Source organism: Podarcis vaucheri (genome assembly GCF_965113315.1).
Source record: "Podarcis vaucheri genome assembly, chromosome: 12".
Lineage (NCBI taxonomy): Eukaryota > Metazoa > Chordata > Lepidosauria > Squamata > Lacertidae > Podarcis > Podarcis vaucheri.
This window is the reverse complement of record NC_138750.1, coordinates 46,009,648-46,031,443: the sequence shown is the minus strand read 5'-3', so window position 1 is coordinate 46,031,443 and position 21,796 is coordinate 46,009,648. Positions and strand designations below refer to the sequence as shown.

Sequence of the window (21,796 nt, the reverse complement as noted above, 5' to 3'; positions counted from 1 at the left end):
GGGAGCCGGCATTTGCTCACCGACAGCTTTCTGGGTCATGTGGCCAGCATGACTAAGCCGCTTCTGCCGCCACGGAACACTGTTTGGAAGCCAGAGCACACGGAAACACCGTTTATAAAGCACTTTCTGAGAGGTGATTTTCTAAAATGGAATTTAAATCAAGCTAATGTGAAAGAGTTGGGAGCAGGATAAAGTTTTGTGAGACTGAGAATTCTCTGGTATAAAAGCAGCAGGATGAGCTATGTGGACAGTATCCAGTGTTGCTGTATGAGGGTATTTTGTGGAGCACACTAAAGGCTAACACCACGGCTGATGTTATGGGTAAGGTTAGGATGTCAACATTGATATTAGTTGGATTCCAGCAACACGACCTGTAATCACACAGTTTATCATGCGTTCACTAACAGCAACACTTTACTGGTGCACCTGTGTCAACACCGCTCAGAATGAGTCAAGTCACCCTTGGTACGAGTACGAATTACCTTTCACATCTAGTTTGTCAAGGAGGCATAGGTCACATCTGGCAGAGTTACTGAGTCACTGCTCTAGGAATCTGAAACCTCTGCTCCATCTACCGAATCCACTCCCCTCCTCTTGCAAAATTTTCTATTTTACCAATAAAAGGCTGTCAGCCTTAAGATTTAAGCTTGAAGGGGCTATAATTATTTCCCTAGGGCTGTCGAGATTTTTGCAGCTTACACTTTCATTGTTCCCACATGACTTTGTCATAATTTGCACACACACACCCCTTTCTTTGGAGCTGGCATAAGTTTTCTTTTTCTTTTTTCCCATTATCACCCTGCTACAAATTGAAAATTGGAGTTCATGCAATAAATGTGAATTACATTTTAATACCAATTATCAATAACAGGAACAAGTTAGCTGGATGATTAATATGGTGATTAAAGTGAGGTGTTTCACCGAAAAGCCACTCTGCTGTTTAGAAAGATAAAATGGTCTAATTTGTTTTCTAGTGAACCAGAATAGCACAAAGTCAGCATATTGTGTTTATATTTGTTTCTTTTGTTCTGCAGGACCAGAATGCTCCAGAAACTTCACGTCTATGAGTGGGGTGATCAAATCACCAGGATTCCCTGAGAAATATCCCAATAGCCTTGAATGCACTTATATTGTATTTGCACCAAAGATGTCAGAGATTATATTGGAATTTGAAAGCTTTGAACTGGAACCAGATTCGAATCCTCCAGCAGGAGTGTTCTGCCGCTATGACCGCTTAGAAATCTGGGATGGATTCCCTGAAGGTAGGATACGTATCTAAAATGAGCTGCCTGCTGCAGGGTTGTAATCCCACAGCATGCTATAGAAGGCATGTTGACTTCTAACATCTATCACATATCTTGCCACCCAAAACAGCTATCCCATATAGAGTTCCCACACCCTCCATCATATGACATACCTTGTATCTTGATGTCATTATATTGAACATTTCCCTGTTCCCACCAGCAGTAGTCAGTGACACGGAACTGAAAAAACGTACAGCATGATGACATTAGAACAGGAGGTCCATTGAACTACACATTATGGAGGGGGAAATGAATTAACACAGAGACACCATTTCCAGTGACAGCCTTGTGTTTTTGATAGCATGCTTTTTCTGCTCTAGAAATTGCCCTTGTGCCAAATGACACACTGTGTATATATATATATATATATGTTTTGGTGTCTTCGGGTGTCTTCCCGTGTAAGAGTCGGGGTGTCTGTGCGACGTTTCGACGAGGTCTCACTCGTCATCTTCGTAGGAACAGGAGATCACATAAGATGGTGGCTCTTCGGATTTCTAGTTTCTCGTAGGTTCTTGTCAGCTGGAAGGTTTCCTCCCCGTAGAGGTGAGATATTTGCTTTCGTAGATTTTCACGGGTACAGGAATGCAGGTTTTGGTGTCTTCGGGTGTCTTCCCGTGTAAGAGTCGGGGTGTCTGTGCGACGTTTCAACGAGGTTTCACGGGTACAGGAATGCAGGTTTTGGTGTCTTCGGGTGTCTTCCCGTGTAAGAGTCGGGGTGTCTGTGCGACGTTTCGACGAGATGACGAGTGAGACCTCGTCGAAACGTCGCACAGACACCCCGACTCTTACACGGGAAGACACCCGAAGACACCAAAACCTGCATTCCTGTACCCGTGAAAATCTACGAAAGCAAATATATATATATATATATATATATATATATATATATATATATTACACGTTATATCTCCCTTTGATTTCAGCAAAGCTGCAGTTGGTTCGTTTACGGTAATCTCTTGCTGATGCAAGCTCTAGAGAATTAGTTTGTATGTTGTTAGCACTAATGGAGAGAGGATGTAAGGGTTTTTATGGCATCATCCCGTGGTTTGCTGCAGCTATTGCAAGTTCAGTGGAGTTTAACATTATGGTTCTCTTAGGTTGAGCACTTCCTCTTAGGAAGTCCCTAAGCCAAGGGAGTCGTACATGCAGTGATGTGCAAGCAAACTGCCCTTGATAACGTCTTCAAACATTTTTGTGCTCATGTGGCAATGAACAGCGGAAGAGAAAAATATTTTGGTTGTCCCGTTTCCTAAATTCAAATAAAATCCCTGTGCAGAAAAAGTGACAGCAGAAACTGAAAACCGCAAGGCCCCCACTACGTGTCTTAGAGTTGTTCTAAGCATTGCCCAGAATGAGGCAGCCAGCTGAGGCAACATTCAAATTATTTGAGCAATGGAGTCAGGCAAAGCCTGGCTGAGACATCTTGAACCCATGTTCACCATTCACATGCTGTGTCAGATGGTAGTGGTGGTTGCTCATGAGTAACCAGCCAGGACCTGTCTTTTACAGGTTTTATTTTGGTGCAAAACTATTTACAGTACAGAACCACAAGTTCATGTCTGCCTCAATCGCTAGCAGAATCTGGGAGTGGTCATTTCTGGGTCCTCCCCCAATATAAGAGCTTAGTCACCCCCAGCCTTTTCCTTCCTTCCTTCTTTGCGTTTTACACCTCTGCGCAAGGTGGGCGATGGAAGAAGCATGCTTCCCTCCTGGCCGGCTTGGCCAGGAGCGGTGCTGAGACTCCCAGCAGCATTCTCTGGTCCCTTCCCCTCTTCCCCACTGGAGGTGTGGCTTTCCTCACCGCAGGAAGAGGAACTGCTTCTCAAGATTTTCAGAGTTTCCCTGTATCCCAACTGCCCCTCTGCCTCCCTTCCCTGTTCCGATGGCAGTCCCCTGACATGCTGGCTGCACTGCTTCCAGGTCAGAGAGGGACCTCCCTTCCGCCCTCTCTTCACCATGCCACAGGAGCTAGCGGTTTCACTTAGCACACTGCCTTGACTGGCTACAGCTGCTCTTTTTACTGGAGGAAGCCAGTGTCACCCCTGACGGTGGCAGGGATATGGTGACTGCTGTTTTAAGATGTATTGCTGTCCTCATTCCCCTCCCCAAGTTGGAGGGTGAACTTCTGAAGCATGGAGGCTCCTAAAGTCATGAAGTCTTCCTGGTTGCAAAATTCTACCTTGAACTCATGCATGAGACAGAGAAGGTGGTGCTTAGCATACTTGGTCCTGCTGTCTCCAACATGATCCTACACAAATGGGGGGTGATTACTCCTGAAGGGGGAGTAATGGAGGAAGCTAAATAATGACTGAAGGTCTTTCTAGTATTTAACCTGTCCATTAGAACAGTCTCGTGGCAGTTCAAGGCAGTATTATAGCTGTGCCTTGAAATGTAATAATAGGGTTTTCTAAAAACAGCAAAAAGCACTCCGGTGGAAATTTCAATTTCAGATGATATGTGGAGAAAAAGACCAATCAGCCAAATTATTTGAAATATTTTCAAAGAGATTAGTGTCAAAGTTATTGCCGCTGAAGTAGTAATTTTCTGGTTCTAGAAAATGAATGAATTGGAATCATTATGAGCAAGTATTATAATCATCCCAATGTATCTTTGGATTAAAAGTGTGTTTTGTTTAAACTATAGAAATCAGGATTGTGACATTTAAAACATATATTTCTATAACTACTTACTTAGCTGGCATCTCTCTCCCAGAAGGGGAGCGCTCTGAAAATGTGCATGATTTAGTATGTGTAGGTATATGAAATGTCAGCTTGTAACATTAGTCATTATTTAATATTTTGTATTAAAAGACATGAAGTGGAACACATTCTTCCTGTCAAAATGGTGCTGGTGGAGAAAATGTGTGATGTGCACTGACAATAGGAGATGGTTGCTGAGATTAAAGCAATTGGGCAAGGCGTGGCTACTGTATTCCAGTTTTGTCACCAGGACTGTGTCAGGGGTCCTGGAAAATGGTCCATCTCACAGAGAAAGGAGGCAATGTGGACAATTGCTGGAGGACTCAGCCTTACCCTGCAGAGTCAAGCCTCTGCTTTCAGGGCTGACCCAACCACTGGGAAGAGTGAAGCAACTGCCTAAGGGGGCAGATTTTGGAGCACAACAGCAGCCCTCACCTGTTCCTCTTAAATTTCCCCCATTCCCCTTTGTAGCCCCACAACCTTTTGTGGTCCCCCTAATCTAGCCTGCTGTCTCCAGTGTGGTGGAGGATGCCATCCCATCACCAGTGTTGAAGATTCAACTGCTGATCCAACCAGCTTCTGTGCATGTATTTTTTTGGGGGGAGGGGGGTGTTCAGGCAGAAAAATGTCTTGGGATTGTTGTGGGGGGGAGTGGAGCTCAGTCAATAAAATGTCTAGGGATGGCCTTGGGATTAATTTCAATATCAATGGCAGAAACAAAATTATAGGAGAAAACATTCCATCACATGCACCACAGAAAGGGGAATAGAATCATAGGATCTTGCTCTTTGGTGGCTCTTCTTAATGGATCACATGGCCACTCCCTCAGAACCTAAAGCAGAGGCTTGAGTTTGAAAGGGGCGATATTTGTGGAGTAGCCATCCACCAGGGAGAAAGCCCTGAAAGAGAAGCCCCATGTTAACATCGGAGCAGACACAGGACACTTGGGCTAAATGTATCTACATTGCTGGCTCTGCATAACTCTCTCACTGCTTTGTTCCTAGCTCCCTGTTCCTGAAAGGAGAGGGATCTTGTATGTGTAGGGATCCTGAAGCTTTGTCTGGTTGACCATCTGCCACACTGGCTCTGGTTGATCCATGTCAAGTAGGGTGGTGGGATCCTGCAATCCTATACACACTTAGCTAGGAGTAAGCTCAGTTAAACTCAGTAGTGGACACATATAAGATTGCTCTGAAAATATTCCCCCTGCTCATAAAGGAGTTCTTTATATTATTCTATGGAGAGAAAGACTCCTTACTCGCATAAGGGCTTCCCTGCCATATGGGGTGCTTTTTTGCTCTTGGGGGGAAATGGACAGCCTTTGCTAATGCAGAACTGCATGCTTACATTGGTGCAATTAGTCCATATGACCTGGATTTAGAACATGTTGGACTCCCAACTCCCATCAACTTCAGTCAGTATAGCCTTGGTCAGGATAATGGAAGTGGTAATACAGCAACATCTACAGGACACAGGAGTTCTCCACCCCTGCCATAAGAAAGTCTAAACTCCACTGATAAGTACGTGTCTAATTGCCCCTTTAAGTCAGTGGAGCTTTAATCGCATTGCACTCTGCTTTTCACTAAAGGTGGCTAGCTAACACAGTCTCTCAATCAAAATGTTGAAAAATTGCAAACCGTCTGTTTTTATGCAGTGTAATTGTTCTTGACATGATGATAATATCTTAGATCAAATTAATAATAATGAACAAATGACATTTTCACTTTAGATTTCCATACATGAAAGTTCAGAATCTCATAAACACACAGCTCCAGGACTGATGCTACCAGAACAGGACCAAACATCTCGAAATAAAATAATTTCTAATAGCAGCTTCAAATGGGTCCCAGACACTCTATAGTTCCAATTTAAACAGCTACAAGTAGATTTGTTGTGCTGGAATCCATTTGACCCTTCGCTCACAAATTACAAGGCAAGGAAAGATTAATAGGAGCCTTCAAGAAAGACTGACACATTCTAGCTAAGCAGGTAGTGATATAATCTCATGAATTATTGGTCAAGATGTTTTCTCCACAGTGAACCATTTAGTGTGGTCGCCTTTTGCACATTATTAAGTAATTTATTGTCATTCGGCAGTTTGAAAGCTTGAAATTGGAAAAGAGAGAGAGAGAGAGAGAGAGAGAGAGAGAGAGATGTTTAAGAATGTTCTGTATTTATACAGGAAGACTAAAAACCTCTATTTTATCCAGTTCAGGTCAGATCAATATTGCATTAACTCAGTAGGCAAAGTCTTACATGTTGTGTAAGAAAATTCAATACCCCTTTATATCATAGTCTGCAAAGCTTTCGGCTGCTGTATTTACACAGCTAGATGACGAGCCCACAGACATGATATCTAGTGGCAGTATTCAGACACATAAAATTTTAAATTACCATGTATGTGTCTTAAAGAAAGTATGAACCCATGAGTCACGCTGAATCTTAAAAGTGTGAAACTGCTTTGAAACAAGTTCCCTTCTGTTTGCTATTTCAAAGGAAGCATCCTTGCAGGAAATGGGGTGGGGGTGAAGAGGGTGGCTCAGAATAAGTACCAGGGTATGGAATTATAGTGGCTTCGTTTCTCCTCATTAAGGTCAATGGCTGCAGTGATCAAAGGGCCTAATGGAAAAGGAGCAAAGTCACAGATGTTTGCCCATTGGACAGAAGGAGGGGAAACAATGAGAGGAAAAGGCCAGATGCTGACTAGTCAGATTCAAGATAAAACACACAAAACCCCAGAGTCCTTTTCGTGGGAGATTAAAAAAGCAGAAGAGACTTCCATGGCTCCATCAAAAGTTGCCAGACACTTGCAGTGCCTTGGGGTGGTGCATGTTAAGCTGCCATACGCACAGTACCATACGCCTCCCTAAATTACAAAGCAGCCTCCCTTCCTTTCTTTTCCAAACCTTTCTGTTACGTATGGGCATCATACGAAAAACATCATAGGTCCTAGTAAACTTAATTAAAAAGTAAACAAAAACAAAAACATGCAAAATGAGTGCAGAGGCTATCAGTGTAAATTCTGGACATGCCTTTTATTTCTGGGCCATCACAGACCACTGTAACAGCAGCAGTAGTCTGCCTCGGTGCCATAGCGTAGTACTTAGAAACTGCTGTGCACACGTGTGGGCATTGCCAAATTTTAAACAGACTATTAAGTCTGTTTGAATCTGCTTATCACTCATGGTTAAACTGTTGGCTCTGTCTTGCTATTCATCTTTTTCCTCATCGCTTCTTCACATACACTAACAGCCACTAAGTGGGATGCGGGTGCCGCTGTAGTCTAAACCACTGAGCCTCTTGGGCTTGCCGATCAGAAGGTCAGTGGTTTGAATCCCCACCACAGGGTGAGCTCCCGTTGCTCAGGCCCAGCTCCTGCCAACCTAACAGTTCGGAAGCATGCCAAAAAGTGCAAGTAGATAAATCGGTACCACTCCGGCGGGAAGGTAAACAGGGTTTCCATGCGCTGCTCTGGTTTCGGTGTTCTGTTGCGCCGGAAGCGGCTTAGTCATGCTCGCCACATGACCCAGAAAAACTGTCTGTAGACAAACGCTGGCTCCCTCGGCCTGTAAAGCGAGATGAACGGCGCAACCCGAGTCATCTGCGACTGGACTTAACTGTCAGGAGTCCTTTACCTTTTCTTTTTTTTTTAACAGCCACTAAATCTATGGCCTTTTCTATGTCCTAGCAGTTTTCTTATGGGGATTTACCCTCTTCTGCTGTGAGGACAAGCAGCAGTTACTTGTGATCTCACCTTATTGCAGGGAGAGTTTCGTAACCATACCTACATACCCTGGAGGAGTTTCTGTCTTGCAGTTAAAGAGTTACCATTAGTACGCAACAGAGAGGAATGACATACAGTATAGTAGCTTTATGCAAACTGGTACCCTCCAGATATTTTGGATTGCAATTCCCATCAGGTCTGGCCAGCACGGCCAAGGATCATACATGATGGGAGTTGCATCAATAGAGTACCAGGCTGGAAAACGTGGCATAGAATAATGGTGTCTGTGCACCATACATTTAAAGCACACAAATCCTGGGAACAATTGTTTGTTAAGGGTACTGAGAACTATACATCTTTGAGCAGGAGACTGCAGTTCACAGTATTCTCTGGGGCAAGCCATGTGTTTTGAATATGTTGTGTGTTTAAATGCTGGCCACCGACTGTTTTCAGTGGAATTTGAAATTTGCAGGGAGCCCGTGGAATTGAGAGAAAAGGGTAAGCAGAAACACTTTGGCTGAAGGAGGTGAGGCAGGGAGAGAAGGGTGGATGTGAGGGGACTATGAAAAGCATGACTGGAACAGCTTGTACAGAAGCTGTGGTAGGACTTGGGGACTTATGGGGAAAGCTACTGCAGGAGAAGAGGCAATGAGTGCTGATTTTGTTCTTGCGAGCAGAGAAGCAAATGCCTGGGAAGGAACAGAATCTGTGCTTTTTGGCTCTCAGCCATATGGAAATTGTGGTAAGAGGCTCTTAGGCTTAGGAAGTTCAGCCAATCTGGTTATAGATTATTATTTTTTTACTAGCAAAAGATTTGTTGTTCTTAAACTTCCAGAGGTGATTTCACTGGCATATATCTTTGGTGAATGCCTCTGAGGGATATTACCATAATGGAAAGGAAATATTTCATACTCAAAGTGAATTATTTTCTTGGTGGCACAGGCCACAATATGAGCAGAGGGGGAATGCTTCAAGCTGGAAGCTGTTGAAAGCACAAATAGGAATGGACAGTGCAAGGGAAGGAGGGAGCCATTGATTACTGGGCAATTGTAATCACTTAGGCATTTCTCTGAATTTACTGAACAATCCATGACAGCTTGCCCTGTGAACATACTAATGAATGAGCATAGATGCTCAAGTATACCATATTCTGCAGAGGCACAGCCAGCAATTCACGGTTGTAAACACAAGCAGAATAACAAAAGGGCAACCTCTTGAAACCAGAATGTATGCAACATACCAGTGTGATAAACCGGCATCAAGATGTCACCTAGACACACCAAAGCAAACAAGGAGGTTGCATACCATATAAAGATATCACATCATTATATTTAAGCACTGGTTGGTGACATGGGAAATGACAGTGTGCAACTTTTTAATTTGCCATGTCACTAATTAGTGTTTATATTGAAGCTGTGGTGCTACTTTACCATATGCATGCAACCATAATGTTCTGATGTTGCTTTACTGCAAGGTTATGTTCAATGCATTCTTGTGATCCAATTTAAGAGGTTGCCCTTCTGTTCAGTCTGTGTTTATGTCCTCTGTATGCCTGAGTTTCTGTTTGTTTCAGTGTGATTCACCTTTCCTTCCTATTGCCTTGTTCACTGAGTCTTGACTGTGTTCTCATTTCTCATGTACGGATGGTGAGCTTTATTTCACGGAACTAGTAGTGCAGGCTGGACCAGCTGGACCCCTTTGTTTTGTTGGCAAAGGTTCCTTTGTGCTTGTAACTGTGTGCCTTTTTACTAACAATCGTGATCATAATTTCCCCCCCCCCCCCATAAATGTATGTTGCCATTTCCCCCCGGGGTTTTGTACTGGAGTACAGGATGCTGTCTTATACTGTGCCATTGATCCCTCTAGCTCAGTAATGCCTATGCTGATTGGAAGCAGCTCCACAGGGTTTCTGACCGGGTTCTCTCCTAGTCCTACCTGGAGATGCTGGGGATTGAACTTGGGACCTTCTGCATGCAAAGCAGATGCTCCACCACTGAGCTATGTCCCTTCCCCCATACTGTTGGTTGGTGCCTTCTGTTTTAACCTTTAAATGCCTGCTGAAATCATTTCCAGATCCCCAAACTTATGCAGTCAATTAAGAGAATTTCCATAACAGCTGACGGTCACGAATTTTTATGTGGCTTTTGTTTTACATAGGTATTCTTGTGCACCATTCTGATATATATTGCAGTCTGTAAATATTTTTTATAAATAAGTAAATACTGTAGGAGCAAGGGTTTGTGGTAGCATGGAACTATAATTTGTTTTGGTTAATAGCTGGTGTATCATTGTGGATATATTCGGCAACATGTTCTTGACACAGTAACAGTGCATTAGTGATGGGCTGATATGGCTTTATTAGTTGTTTTGAGGTGTTTCCAAACATTCGTGGTATAAAATGTTACAGGATTTCAGCAGGAAGCTGCAGGGCATGCACTGATGGGAAATGAAGCAGTATGGCACACACCCCAACAAATGTTTGCATACCTTGCAACTGTCCCATTTTAAGTGGGGCATCCCAGATTTACAGAAGCTGCCCCAGTGCTGGCTTCCAAAAGTACACTAGTGGTGGCTACAGTGGCCGAGGAGGAGGGTGAAGGTACGCGGGAGGGAGGGAGCTGAGAGGGGGCAGGGGCAGGGCCAAAGTAAGATGGGGGGCGCAGCCTCCATTGAGGTCATGTCCCAATTTGCCACATTCCGGGGTTGGATGGTATGTTTCTGCAGGCACAAACAGTTTTGAATGTCCAAAAGCATCATGAGCAGAAATCATCATGAATGCACAATAACAACATCTGGAGGGGGGCAAGAGATGCCAAATTCAGGGCGTTTCCAATTTTCTGTGAGGCCTCTCTTCGGGTGTGCATAAAATGCCATCTTCTTTTGTTGTGGAGACTTCACCGTTGTGCTCTTGTTTCCTTTCAGTTGGTCCTCACATAGGCCGATACTGTGGGCAAAACACACCAGGCCGTGTCCGCTCTTCAACCGGCATTCTTTCCATGGTTTTCTACACCGACAGCGCAATAGCAAAAGAAGGATTCTCTGCAAACTACACTGTCCTGCAGAACAGTGTGTCGGAAGGTCAGTGTTTATTCATCCTACAGAGCTGTGTGCTGAATACTGTCTGTCCTGTCTCCTCACCTGCTGGGTGCTGCATGAAATATTTAAAGAAGCCTTAGATAAATAAGAGCCCTTTGTGCATCTGTTTTTAAAGCAACCACCCAAGGGCAGGAGAAGACATTTCCGCTCAAATTTATTTGTCTAAAAAGTCACGATGTTGTGGAGACATTCTCCCTTCCCTGTAGAAATGTAGAGGAGTAGATCTAAACAATAACATCCAGACCAAGAAGTCTAGAAGTATGTCCACAGCTGGATTGCATACGATTTTTTAAATAGAATTCTGCTCCTTATTACGTTATCTGAGTATCAGGAAAATCCTGGTTAAATGGTTGGGAGATGCAGAATGCTACTTGGATGACTACAACGTTGTGTGGATGGCGTTCATCCACTTTAAACTGCCACATATATACAGCCACAATATAAAATACCAATTTAATGTACACAACATTTCGTCTAACATTGCAGTCTATGTTTGGCTCCTCATTTCTGCAAAGGCAATAACAGAGGTCTGAGGGTCAAAATCCATTGAAAGAAATGTTGATGTGACAGGGGGAGCTGCTCCAGCATCTGACAATCTGTCGACTATCCAGGGATGGTGAATTCCCACCCAGAGCTAGAGTGTTGTAGTGATTAGTGAGTTGGGCTAGGACTTGGGAAACCAGAGTTCAAATCCTGACTCAGCCATGAAGCTCATTTGGGCTGGCCACTGTCTCTCAGGCTAAGCTACTTTGCAGAGTTATTGGAAAGATCAGCTGGAGAGAGGGTAGAACCACTGATGCCACATTGAGCTCCTTGGAGGAAAAGTGGGATATAAATGCAATTATAAATAACAAGTGTAGTAGTAAACTATGCAGGAGCTCTTGACTCTTGCCCAGCAGATCCAAGCTTTTAATACCTCATCTACAGAGCCTCTTGTATTGTCTTTGATCAAAACAATAGTCGACATCTGTACAAAATCCAACATTTCAAATGGAGATTCTACAGCATAGCAAAGTCTGACTTGCCTCTTAATAATGTCTCTTAAAAGCCAGTTGTAATTTTTCTGTAATTGTTTCCCTCAGGGAAAATGCTGATCGACTAGATCTCATTTTTGGTCATGGGTGTGTTTTTAAACCTTCAAATAGAATTAAAATTGTAGGGGATACAAGGTTAATCATACCCCTGTCACATCATGGCCGCTTTCTGATTTTTTAAACATTTTATTCCACATCTCTTGTTAGCATTTAATTCATTTTTTGGTCTGAATTTAATGCTCATCATACAGACAGGCCTGTTTTATATCCCACGTAAAGGGAGTATGTGAAGACTAGAGCAACAGCTTTTAAACCTGAAGTTTACTGTATATGTAAAATATGGAGGCAGCATGGTAGAGAGCTGGACATTTGACAAGGAGGTCTGGTTCAAATCCATGCTTAAGCCACAAGCTTACTGGGTGCCCTTGGGCCAGTCACCATATCTAACAGTAATATGCCTCATTTGGTTGTTGTGAGGATTAAATGGGGAGCAGCATGTGTTCACCACCTTGAGTTTTTTGAAGGAAAGATGGGGTAATTTTTAGCTCTGCTTTTAACACTATCCTCCCCCATAGACTGGTGTCCAAGCTAGAGGCGATTGGACTCTCCAACTCCACCTGTCTCTGGGTTTTGGATTTTTTGTCAGAACGTTCCCAGAGGGTTAGAGTAGGGTCACACATGTCCACAGCCCTTAGCCTTAACACCGGCTCACCACAGGGTTGTGTGTTGAGTCCCCTGCTCTACACTATCTATACGTATGACTGTACAGCCATCTATTCCAGCAACAAAATCATCAAGTTTGCTGATGACACTACGGTGGTAGGGCTCATTTCAGGAGGGGATGAGTCCGCCTATCGGGACGAGGTGGAGCGGCTCTGTGTTTGGTGTGGAGAGAACAATCTGGCTCTTAATACGGCTAAGACCAAGGAATTGGTGGTGGATTACAGGGAAAAAAAGGCGGACATTCAGCCCTTGTATATCAACGGGGAACGGGTGGAGAGGGTGGCGGAATTCAGGTTTTTGGGAGTAGCTATCGATCAGGGCATGACTTGGAGCGCACATACCACTGCTCTGGTGAAGAAGGCCCAGCAGAGAATTTATTTCCTCAGACTTTTAAAGAAGAACAATCTGAGTGAGAGACTGCTGGTGTCCTTCTACCGAGGCTCCATAGAGAGCATTCTTACATACTGTATTTGTGCTTGGTTCTCCAGTTGTACAGCTAGGGAGAGGAAGGTGCTCCAGAAGGTCATAACCACAGCCCAAAGGATTATTGGTCATCCTCTCCCATCTTTGGAAGAACTGTACGGTTCCCGTTGTCTTAGGAAAGCAAATAACATCCTGCAGGATTCATCTCACCCGGGACACTGTCTGTTTGCACTACTGCCTTCTGGCAGAAGATATAGAAACATCAAGTCAAAGACAAATAGACTGAAAAACAGTTTCTATCCAAGAGCTGTGGCCCTTTTGAATGCTGTAACTCGTTAGTGTGACCTGGGAGTTTGATGGGTGTGGTGTGGGTGTGGCTGGAATGTGGTTTGTTTGGTTGTTGTTGTTGTCTTGCTTTTGTTGTTTTAAGGGATGGCATCCAATTTCGTTGCACTTTGTGCAATGTTGCACTTGTGTAATGACAATAAAGAATCTATCTATCTATCTATCTAATTTAGTCCATTATCCTCTCTCTCAGAATACTCACCTCTTTTTTCTTGCAATGGAAATTGCACATGCTGGGCTACCATGGTTATATACCTTGGTTATTTCAAAACTTGCCAACATTTCAGAAATTTTGTAATATTAGAGTGATTTATGACATAAGTCTGACATAAAGAACATGAAGAGCTTCCAGCAAAGGCCCTCCATGTCTTTGTATTCATGTATTATTTTTGATATTTGTAGCCCTATATTTCTACAAACACACAACCAAGGAGGCTAGACACATAGAGTCAAGATGAGTAGTTCTTGCATCGGTTTGTGCCTTCCACTGTGTTTGGGTGCTTTCAAAAACTTGACCACAATGGTCAGTAGTAGAAGAACTAATATGGCCTCATTTGATAAAGTCGCAGGTCACAGTACTTGGGCATCCCCTTCAAAGCAGGAAAGGGTGAAATACGGAGATGTTAATTTCAGCGTTACTTTGCCATTGTCTTCATTGGGATATGGATTGCAGCCACTGCCTCTTGTCATAGCTATTTTGGATTTTGTGAACCTTATGTACTACTAACAGCATTGTTATTTTCAGATTTCCAGTGTGCTGAACCTCTTGGTATGGAATCTGGTGAAATACATTCTGACCAAATCAGTGCCTCTTCCCAGTATAGCACCAACTGGTCTTCTGAAAGGTCTAGATTAAATTACCCTGAAAATGGGTGGACACCTGGAGAAGATTCCAACAGAGAATGGATACAGGTATGAAAGACAACCAACCCACATCTGTAAAAATTACAACTCTGGTGGGGTGTTTCAAAGAAAGCAGGAGAGGCAAAGTCATTTTAAAGGTAAATGCACCAGTGTATAGAGTGAAAAAAAATTCCTGCATAACACAGAGTCCTAGGCATGAATATTTCAACTCCCCCGTTAGATGTTTATTACAAATAGACTAGGTATGAGGTGGAGGGAGAGAAAGGAAAGGTCAAGAAGATGCATTCTTTCACTTCCTGCATGGTTTTTCCCCTCTTCATTTTTCTGGGCACAAATAACAGAGGTTTTGGTTTAGTCGGAAAAGTCAATATTAGTTTAACAAGCACTTAAAGTGAAATGGTCTGCTGAGCAGCCTGTGGTAGCTTTCACAAGAACAGTACTCAATAGCTACTTGGTGCCATGAGGAGTTGAGTGAGAATTTCACCTTGGAAGGTCTGTATCTTTCGCAAAATTTAAAGTAAAAATGAGATAAGCCTATTGTTTTCTGTACACCAGAACATTAGACCCATAGGTAGACCACTAAGACAGTGTGGAACCAGGGAGTGGTATTCAACTTTTACTGCAGAGTAGACGCATTGAAACTAATGAACATGATTAAGTTAGGACTATTAATTTCAGTGACTCTACCCTGAGTAAAAAAGGGACGCAGGTGGCACTGTGGGTTAAACCACAGAGCCTAGGACTTGCCGATCAGAAGGTTGGTGGTTCGAATCCCCACGACGGGGTGAGCTCCCATTGCTCAGTCCCTGCTCCTGCCAACCTAGCAGTTCAAAAGCACATCAAAGTGCAAGTAGATAAATAGGTACCGCTTTGGCGGGAAGGTAAACGGTGTTTCCTTTCACTGCTCTGGTTTGCCAGAAGCGGCTTAGTCATGCTGGCCACATGACCCAGAAGGTCCACGACTGGACCTAATGGTCAGGGGTCCCTTTACCTTTACCCTGTGTAAAACTAAGTTGAATACCACCCTGAGTATAAGGCAAAAACTGCAATTGCCTTTGTTAAGTGTAAAAAAGTTCTGAAATTAAGGAGTATGAAATCCTGAACACAGAATAGAAAATATAAGGGCCAAGGTGCAATAAATAAAATTAAGGCTATTTAAGTCTGCCTGTTGTGCAGTGATATTCCCCATTCCATTTGGCAGCATGGTACAGAAAACCAATCTATCTAATGGTTACATGTACATTGTGGTAAGCAATTGTCAGTATTCACCCACTGAACCATATGTCATATGTACCTTTTTAGAAAAATTAAAACATATTTTTACTCATATGCAGAGAATTCTGATTAAGATGCTGAGATGAAAGCCACATTTTGGCCCCAGTTCAGGACCATGTGTCAGGGTGTGAATTTTCTTAACTCTTTCCCCCATTCCTCTGCACCAAGGAGCAGGTTCTTTGTGGCATTATAGAAAGCTGTATCTGAATATACTTATGACCCATCCTGGTTTTGAGAGTTGGTTTCTGATGCGGTACCATACAGCTGTTGGTATAAAATGAATGCAGAAATATTCATTCATATATTTTTGTTTCCCCCCCCCACACACACACACATAGAATGGGAATTGGTGTTCTTATTTCTGCAGAGGAGAATAGAGGAGATGTTTACAAGATTTGGTGCCTCCTCTTCCTCTTCACCACCTTACCTCACTCCTACACCTTTGAAATAATTCGTTTTATGCTTGATCCATTTTGTTCAAGTGAGCAGTAAGCACTTCTCTACCTGAATAATTTTCTAGTACTGTTGTGTAACCAGACCTACCATTTCGCTATCATTTATGGCCACATTAAAATTATTTGTTAGAGAATTCAACCCAATGAATGCTGCTGGGTTGTTCAATTGTTATTTTTTGTTTTACAAAAGGGAGTTTGTTAAGAATTCAAAGACCCAGTTATCATAAATATCAGAACATTTCCCCCCTCTACTGTTTAATTAGAATCTCCACTTTCCTCTTTAATTGTGGTCTAAATGCAGTTGATGACAGCAGGAGCCAGGAGAGAAATGTTCACATTTGTTAGATTAATAATGCAGTATTGAAAGCTTCCAGTAGTTTAAATAACTGGGGCATTCTTCGGGCTTTTATTGTTTTCCATAGGAAATATCGAGCTGACATATAAGAATAATGCATCATTAACCATCAATAAGAGCGTTCGCATCAGTGTTTCCTCTGAGGTTTGCTGTCTGCAAGAAAGCTTAAAAACATGTTGAGTGGTAATCAGCCAGGGGAAGAAAGTCAGGGGAAATCTTTCATTCCTGATCCTTTGGTACACAATGGGACTCTCAGGTGTCCAGCTTATGAGGCCTCAGCACATCCTGAGCTGCTGAAAACCAGTTAATTGTAAATGATAAACTTAATCACACTTCACCGTAGCAAACAGAAATCAGTTGATTCTAACTCCCAAGGAATAAGTAGCAGGGAAATTAAGCAAACCTTGACTATAAATCAAACGACGTTGGCGTTAATTGCTGTCACTTATCTTCACAGAAGTGTAGCAAACATAAAAATTGCATTCCATATTTTTATTCCCACTTCTTTTTAAAAGAAAACCCGCTTCCATATTCCCCGCTCCACAATTTAGTAAAAGAGAGCCAGAAATCTAACTTGCAAGTTGTAATTTCTCCCTGTAGCTTGCTCTAAGCAAGCATTTAGATGAAGTCAAGAGGTTCACATGGCAGCAAAAAAACGATGGCAGCAGGAAAGTGAAAATAATTTTGAAAGTTAATCTCAAGGAAGAGAAGACTGGAGGTAGCAAATATGCAAAAAGTTCATTACAAAATGAATGGAAATGTATTTCAAGTGTGGCCTCATTACGAGGCTGAGCAAGTCCAGTACCTCCAGCAGCAGATTAAGGGAGTGTAACACTGAGTGGGGCTTACAAAAATCTGCAGTAAGTTCCTGAGGTCTCTTCTTGGAACTGCCAAAACCAGTAATGCTGTATCTTGGGTAATGCAAAATATAGTACCTGGATTAGAGTGCAATTGTGAGTGATGCAAATATACACAAGAGCATCAAAGTCCTGTAAATATTAGATACTGTTCTTAAGATGTGCTTGTATTTCCTTAACTGCCTTGGGAGTCCTCAGCTGCTGCAACAACAATAGTGATCTATCTTCTGCCAGTACAGAATTATCTCACACTGGCATGTGTTAAGGATATTATTCACCTGTGCATGCACTAACTGCCTTAGATGTCAGAAATGGGCACTAGAGATGCGTATCTAGGAATCCCATTCATATCTGATAACTATATCCATGGTTGTCCAGGCAGCATTCTTCCAATGATAGCATAGTTGGTTGGATGGTTTCAGGTACAGTCAAAGGCAGCCCAGACTGCCTGTGATACTGGTGGTAACAGCAGCAGCAGAATCGCTTCTCGTGGGTGCAGAAATGAAACATAGACTTCTGGAAGCAACTAGGGAAGCGAAAAGTGGAAAGAGCAGAAAAACAGAGGCAGCTGGTTGTGTTCTAATCTCCTTAGCAAACCCCCCCCCCCAAAAAAAAAACCACATATGCTTATTACCAGCAGGTTGCATTGATGCTTAAAGCACTGAGGGAAGGGGCAGGATGTGGCGCATGGAGAGCATGTTTACTTGGCAGTAAGTGTACATTGACCTGAGTACCCATATTGGCATGCCATGGGGGAATGAAAAAGAAGGCCCTGATCTCTTGGGATCTTCCTGTGTGTGGGTGGTGTACTGGCAGTATAGCAGACTGAATCCAGCATATGTTTCCCATCTTAACAGTGCCAAGAAGGGGAACTAAAGATATGCAGAATAGCATGTGTGAAGGGCCTACCAAAAATAAATCTTGTTTCTGTTACATCCAAAAGCCATAAGTAACCATGTTGGCCCATTTGGAGGGAGGACCTCCCAATTTCCTTTAGGGGCAAAATGTGAAAGCAGCGTTATTTACTTCCTTCGTGCAATAAATGCTGTTCTATTCTACTCCCTTGACCAAAACCTGTTTGATTTTTTTTTTAAATCTTCTGCTTCTATTTCAATTCTTTTTTATAGTGAAATAGCATTATTGATATTCCACCACCCCACCCCCGCTCCACAACAATGCTTTAATTTAATCCAGAAAAAGGAACAGAAGTTGAAGTATATTTCCGAGCTCCCCTCATTAACATATCCTTTCATTGGGGGGGGGGTAGTGTAGTATTTCCATTTCGGTAACCTAAACAACAAACATGTTAATAGCTATCAATTACCAGCAAAGTTTTAGCTCTCAAAACTAGTAAGAACGCCAACCCAAGGGTTCCACATCTGTTTTTAGTGAAATCTGTTCCTGTCTGTGGTATTTAAAATCTGAGGAACTCCTGTTATTGTGCAATTGGGAATCCTAAGGGAGTAAAATCTTAATCAAATCCATAACATGCAAGGGTTTTATGATTGCACTTTCAGTACATTCCTTTTAAACGGATGGCAGATTTCTGCCCTGGCAGCAGTAATTGCCTTTTTACAGAGTACATTCAACATCCACAGTTAGGACCAACAGTTACATTTAAGCAGCACACATGAAGTCATTGCGCTTAAATAACTCTTGTAGTATGGTTAAAAGCCCTTGAGTGAAACCTGTGTTTGTAAACACAATTAGCACCTTACATCTCTTGAGTTTTGGGTTGTCCTGTGTTGCCTCCTTTAGTAAATCCCAGCCAGGCACCTTCTCTAACCCACAGTTGTTACTGCAAACAAGAAGGAAGAGAGTCTGAAAAAATATCGCCAGGATATTTACAGTGAGTTTATATAAGCAGGGAGATTTAACAAATTGTGAGACCTTGGGTGGTATGTCCAGCTAAGCCATACACAGAGTTGACCCATTGAAATTGATAGACTTGACTAACATAAGTACATTGATTTCAGTGGGCCTACTCTATAACTTAAAGCACATCCGCCCCACCCAAAAAAGTATCATGGGAACTGTTGTTTATTAAAGGTGCTTCAAACTGTGAGGGGCAAACTAGAGTTCCCAGGATTCTTAGGAGGGATGTGCTTTCAATATATAGTTTGTGCATGTAGTCTGAGTTAGATGCAGGCAGTGCTGAACGGAACCCACTCAAGAGTACAGAAGACTTAGTTCTGTTGTCAAATTCTTATGGGTGTATGAAATCAGCATTGTTTTTTTATTGCGCCAAATAGAAATGTCCATTGCAATCACACAAATCACCACATCTTTCAGATTCGTACCCTGGGAATTGCCCTACAAGTAGATAGTTTTGTTTGCTTATATCCCACCCTTCAGATATAACCCCCCCACCCCACCCCAAGGCATCTTGCACAGAGATAGCAAACATGTTGGGTATCAAGATACAGATCATTTCCATTTTCATGTTATATTTTGTCAAATTTCTCTTGAAAAAATTGTGACATCTGTTCAGAGCCACAGCTGGGAGCAACATCAGCATGAGGATATTATTATTTTTTAAATGTTGTTAATTTCAACATCCACGTAGGTCCGGACTGACTTACCCTCAGATGCCAAAAACTAATCCAATCCAAATAAATAGGTCTTCCAGTACTTCTAAAGGATGTCCAAGGTTTAGCACTGGCAAGTCTGCAGAGAAAGACCATTCCCCAACTCCGAGAAGCTTGGCCAGAAGACTATTTCACGTGCCTTTACTATGTACACTGATTGCATGAGCGCTTGATTCAAGAAAAGGACTCTCTTGGACAAACTAAATGCAGCTTGGGAGATCCATGATATTTGAGGGAAGCACACAGGCGTTTGTAAGGTGTCTGTATGTTCCCTGCCCCGTCCCAAAGAAGCAAATTGCGGAAGGTGTGTTAGGCCAGGGAAGCAGAATGGTGAGAAGGGGTTGAACATCTTCACCGCAGTACCACTTCCCTGAACACATACGTAGCTCAGTCAGTAGAACATGAGACTCTTAATCTCAAGGTTGTGGGTTCGAGCCCCACGTTGGGCAAAAAAATCTTTTACATTGCAGTGGGTTACTCGATGATTCTCGTGAGAGCCAGTGTGGTGTAGTGTTTAAGAGTGGTAGTCTCGTAATCTGGGGAACCGGGTTCGCGTCTCCGCTCCTCCACATGCAGCTGCTGGGTGACCTTGGGCCAGTCACATTTCTCTGAAGTCTCTCAGCCTCACTCACCTCACAGAGTGTTTGTTGTGGGGGAGGAAGGGAAAGGAGATTGTTAGCCGCTTTGAGACTCCTTAAAGGGAGTGAAAGGCGGGATATCAAATCCAAACTCTTCTTCTTCTTCATGGTCTCTTCCAGCTCTACAATTCTATGATCCTCACCCCAGTGCCACTTCCCTAAAGAGGTGTATACAACTGCTTTGTAATGGTATTGGGTTCCTTTGAGAGTAAGGGCAAGGCTTAAAGCTAATAAATACATAATTTGAGCTTTAAAAACAAACAACTGAGGTCACACACATCATGTATCATTAAGCCCCCGGCTACTCTTAGGGGCGTTAGAGGAGGCAGCTGTGTTCTGGTGACTCACACCTGCCATCAGTCAGAAGGTGGACTGCTGCTTTATGAACTGTGAATATTAAAACTTCTACAGACAGTAGCCTTCTTAGCTATACTTCCATCAAAGGTCAAATAGCTGATTGGGATACAGAAACTTCACAGTGCTTGGGAGGAACCTAATTTCCCTTTCTTTTGCCCCCCCCCCCCACTTTCAAGACTTGAAAGATATACCAAGACAAATAGGTTAGATAATATTAATTCCTCCAACAGTCTGCATTGATTAAAACATCAAAAATGCTGTGCATTTCTCCCCCTTGTTCAAGAAAAAAAATATTGATTGCATTTAAAGCATTTATTAGTATAGAATACTTCCTCTGAACGAAAGCTGCCTCCAAATGGAGTCTCCTTCCTTTTCCCTTTCAGATGATTAAGCAATCCATATTCTTTTAATATTTATAACTTTGTGACTGCCGTGTGGAGAGGAACTGTTATAACACGAATGCAAAAGGGAAGTATTCCAGCAGCAGGGCTAAACATTATTGCAGTTCATCTTATGGCATCCCACATTAACATCTGTACAATATTCTGTCTTCATGCCAGGCATATACACATATTTTCATATGTGTGTGTGGCTGGTACACAGTGTGTGTGTATTTGAGAAAGTTTATTCCTCTTTCAGGCAGTTGCTTAGATTGGCTTTACTGGGGGGGGGTGTCTAAATGCTTTGCATGAGAGTCTGGGGGTGCATAGGAAACCTGCAGTGTCTGGCTTTTTCCCCTTGCTTTCCCTCCCCCACTTCTTTTGAGCACGCACAGTACCCAAGTGTATCGTACAACAACTGCTTGTGATAAGATGAATCCTAGAAACAGCTCTGCTTTCGACTCTTCCTTGGCTTTGAAAGGCTGCCTGAGAGCAGAAGTTCACAGTCGTCATTGTCAGGCTTACTCATCGTTAGGGAGTGCACTGACATGAAAGCCAGGTTACTGTCAATTCATTTCCTCCTCCCCTCTCTCCCCTTTTCACGAACACAAGTTATCTATTCAGCTCATGTCATTTCACATTTCATAATGCCACTCCAGAAAATTATAACAAGCGGCAA

General features: G+C 42.7%; 1 protein-coding gene across 3 annotated transcripts in view; it reads left to right on the top strand.

Moving 5' to 3' along the window:
* Positions 1-21,796, top strand: part of NRP1 (neuropilin 1) — a 125,110-nt gene that overhangs the window by 56,371 nt on the left and 46,943 nt on the right. For all 3 annotated transcript variants that reach the window (XM_082192228.1, XM_082192227.1, XM_082192226.1), the window contains exons 4-6: positions 1,035-1,262; positions 10,650-10,805; positions 14,094-14,260. In XM_082192228.1, coding sequence (XP_082048354.1) covers positions 1,035-1,262; positions 10,650-10,805; positions 14,094-14,260 — 551 coding nt within the window. The remainder of the gene's footprint in view (positions 1-1,034; positions 1,263-10,649; positions 10,806-14,093; positions 14,261-21,796) is intronic.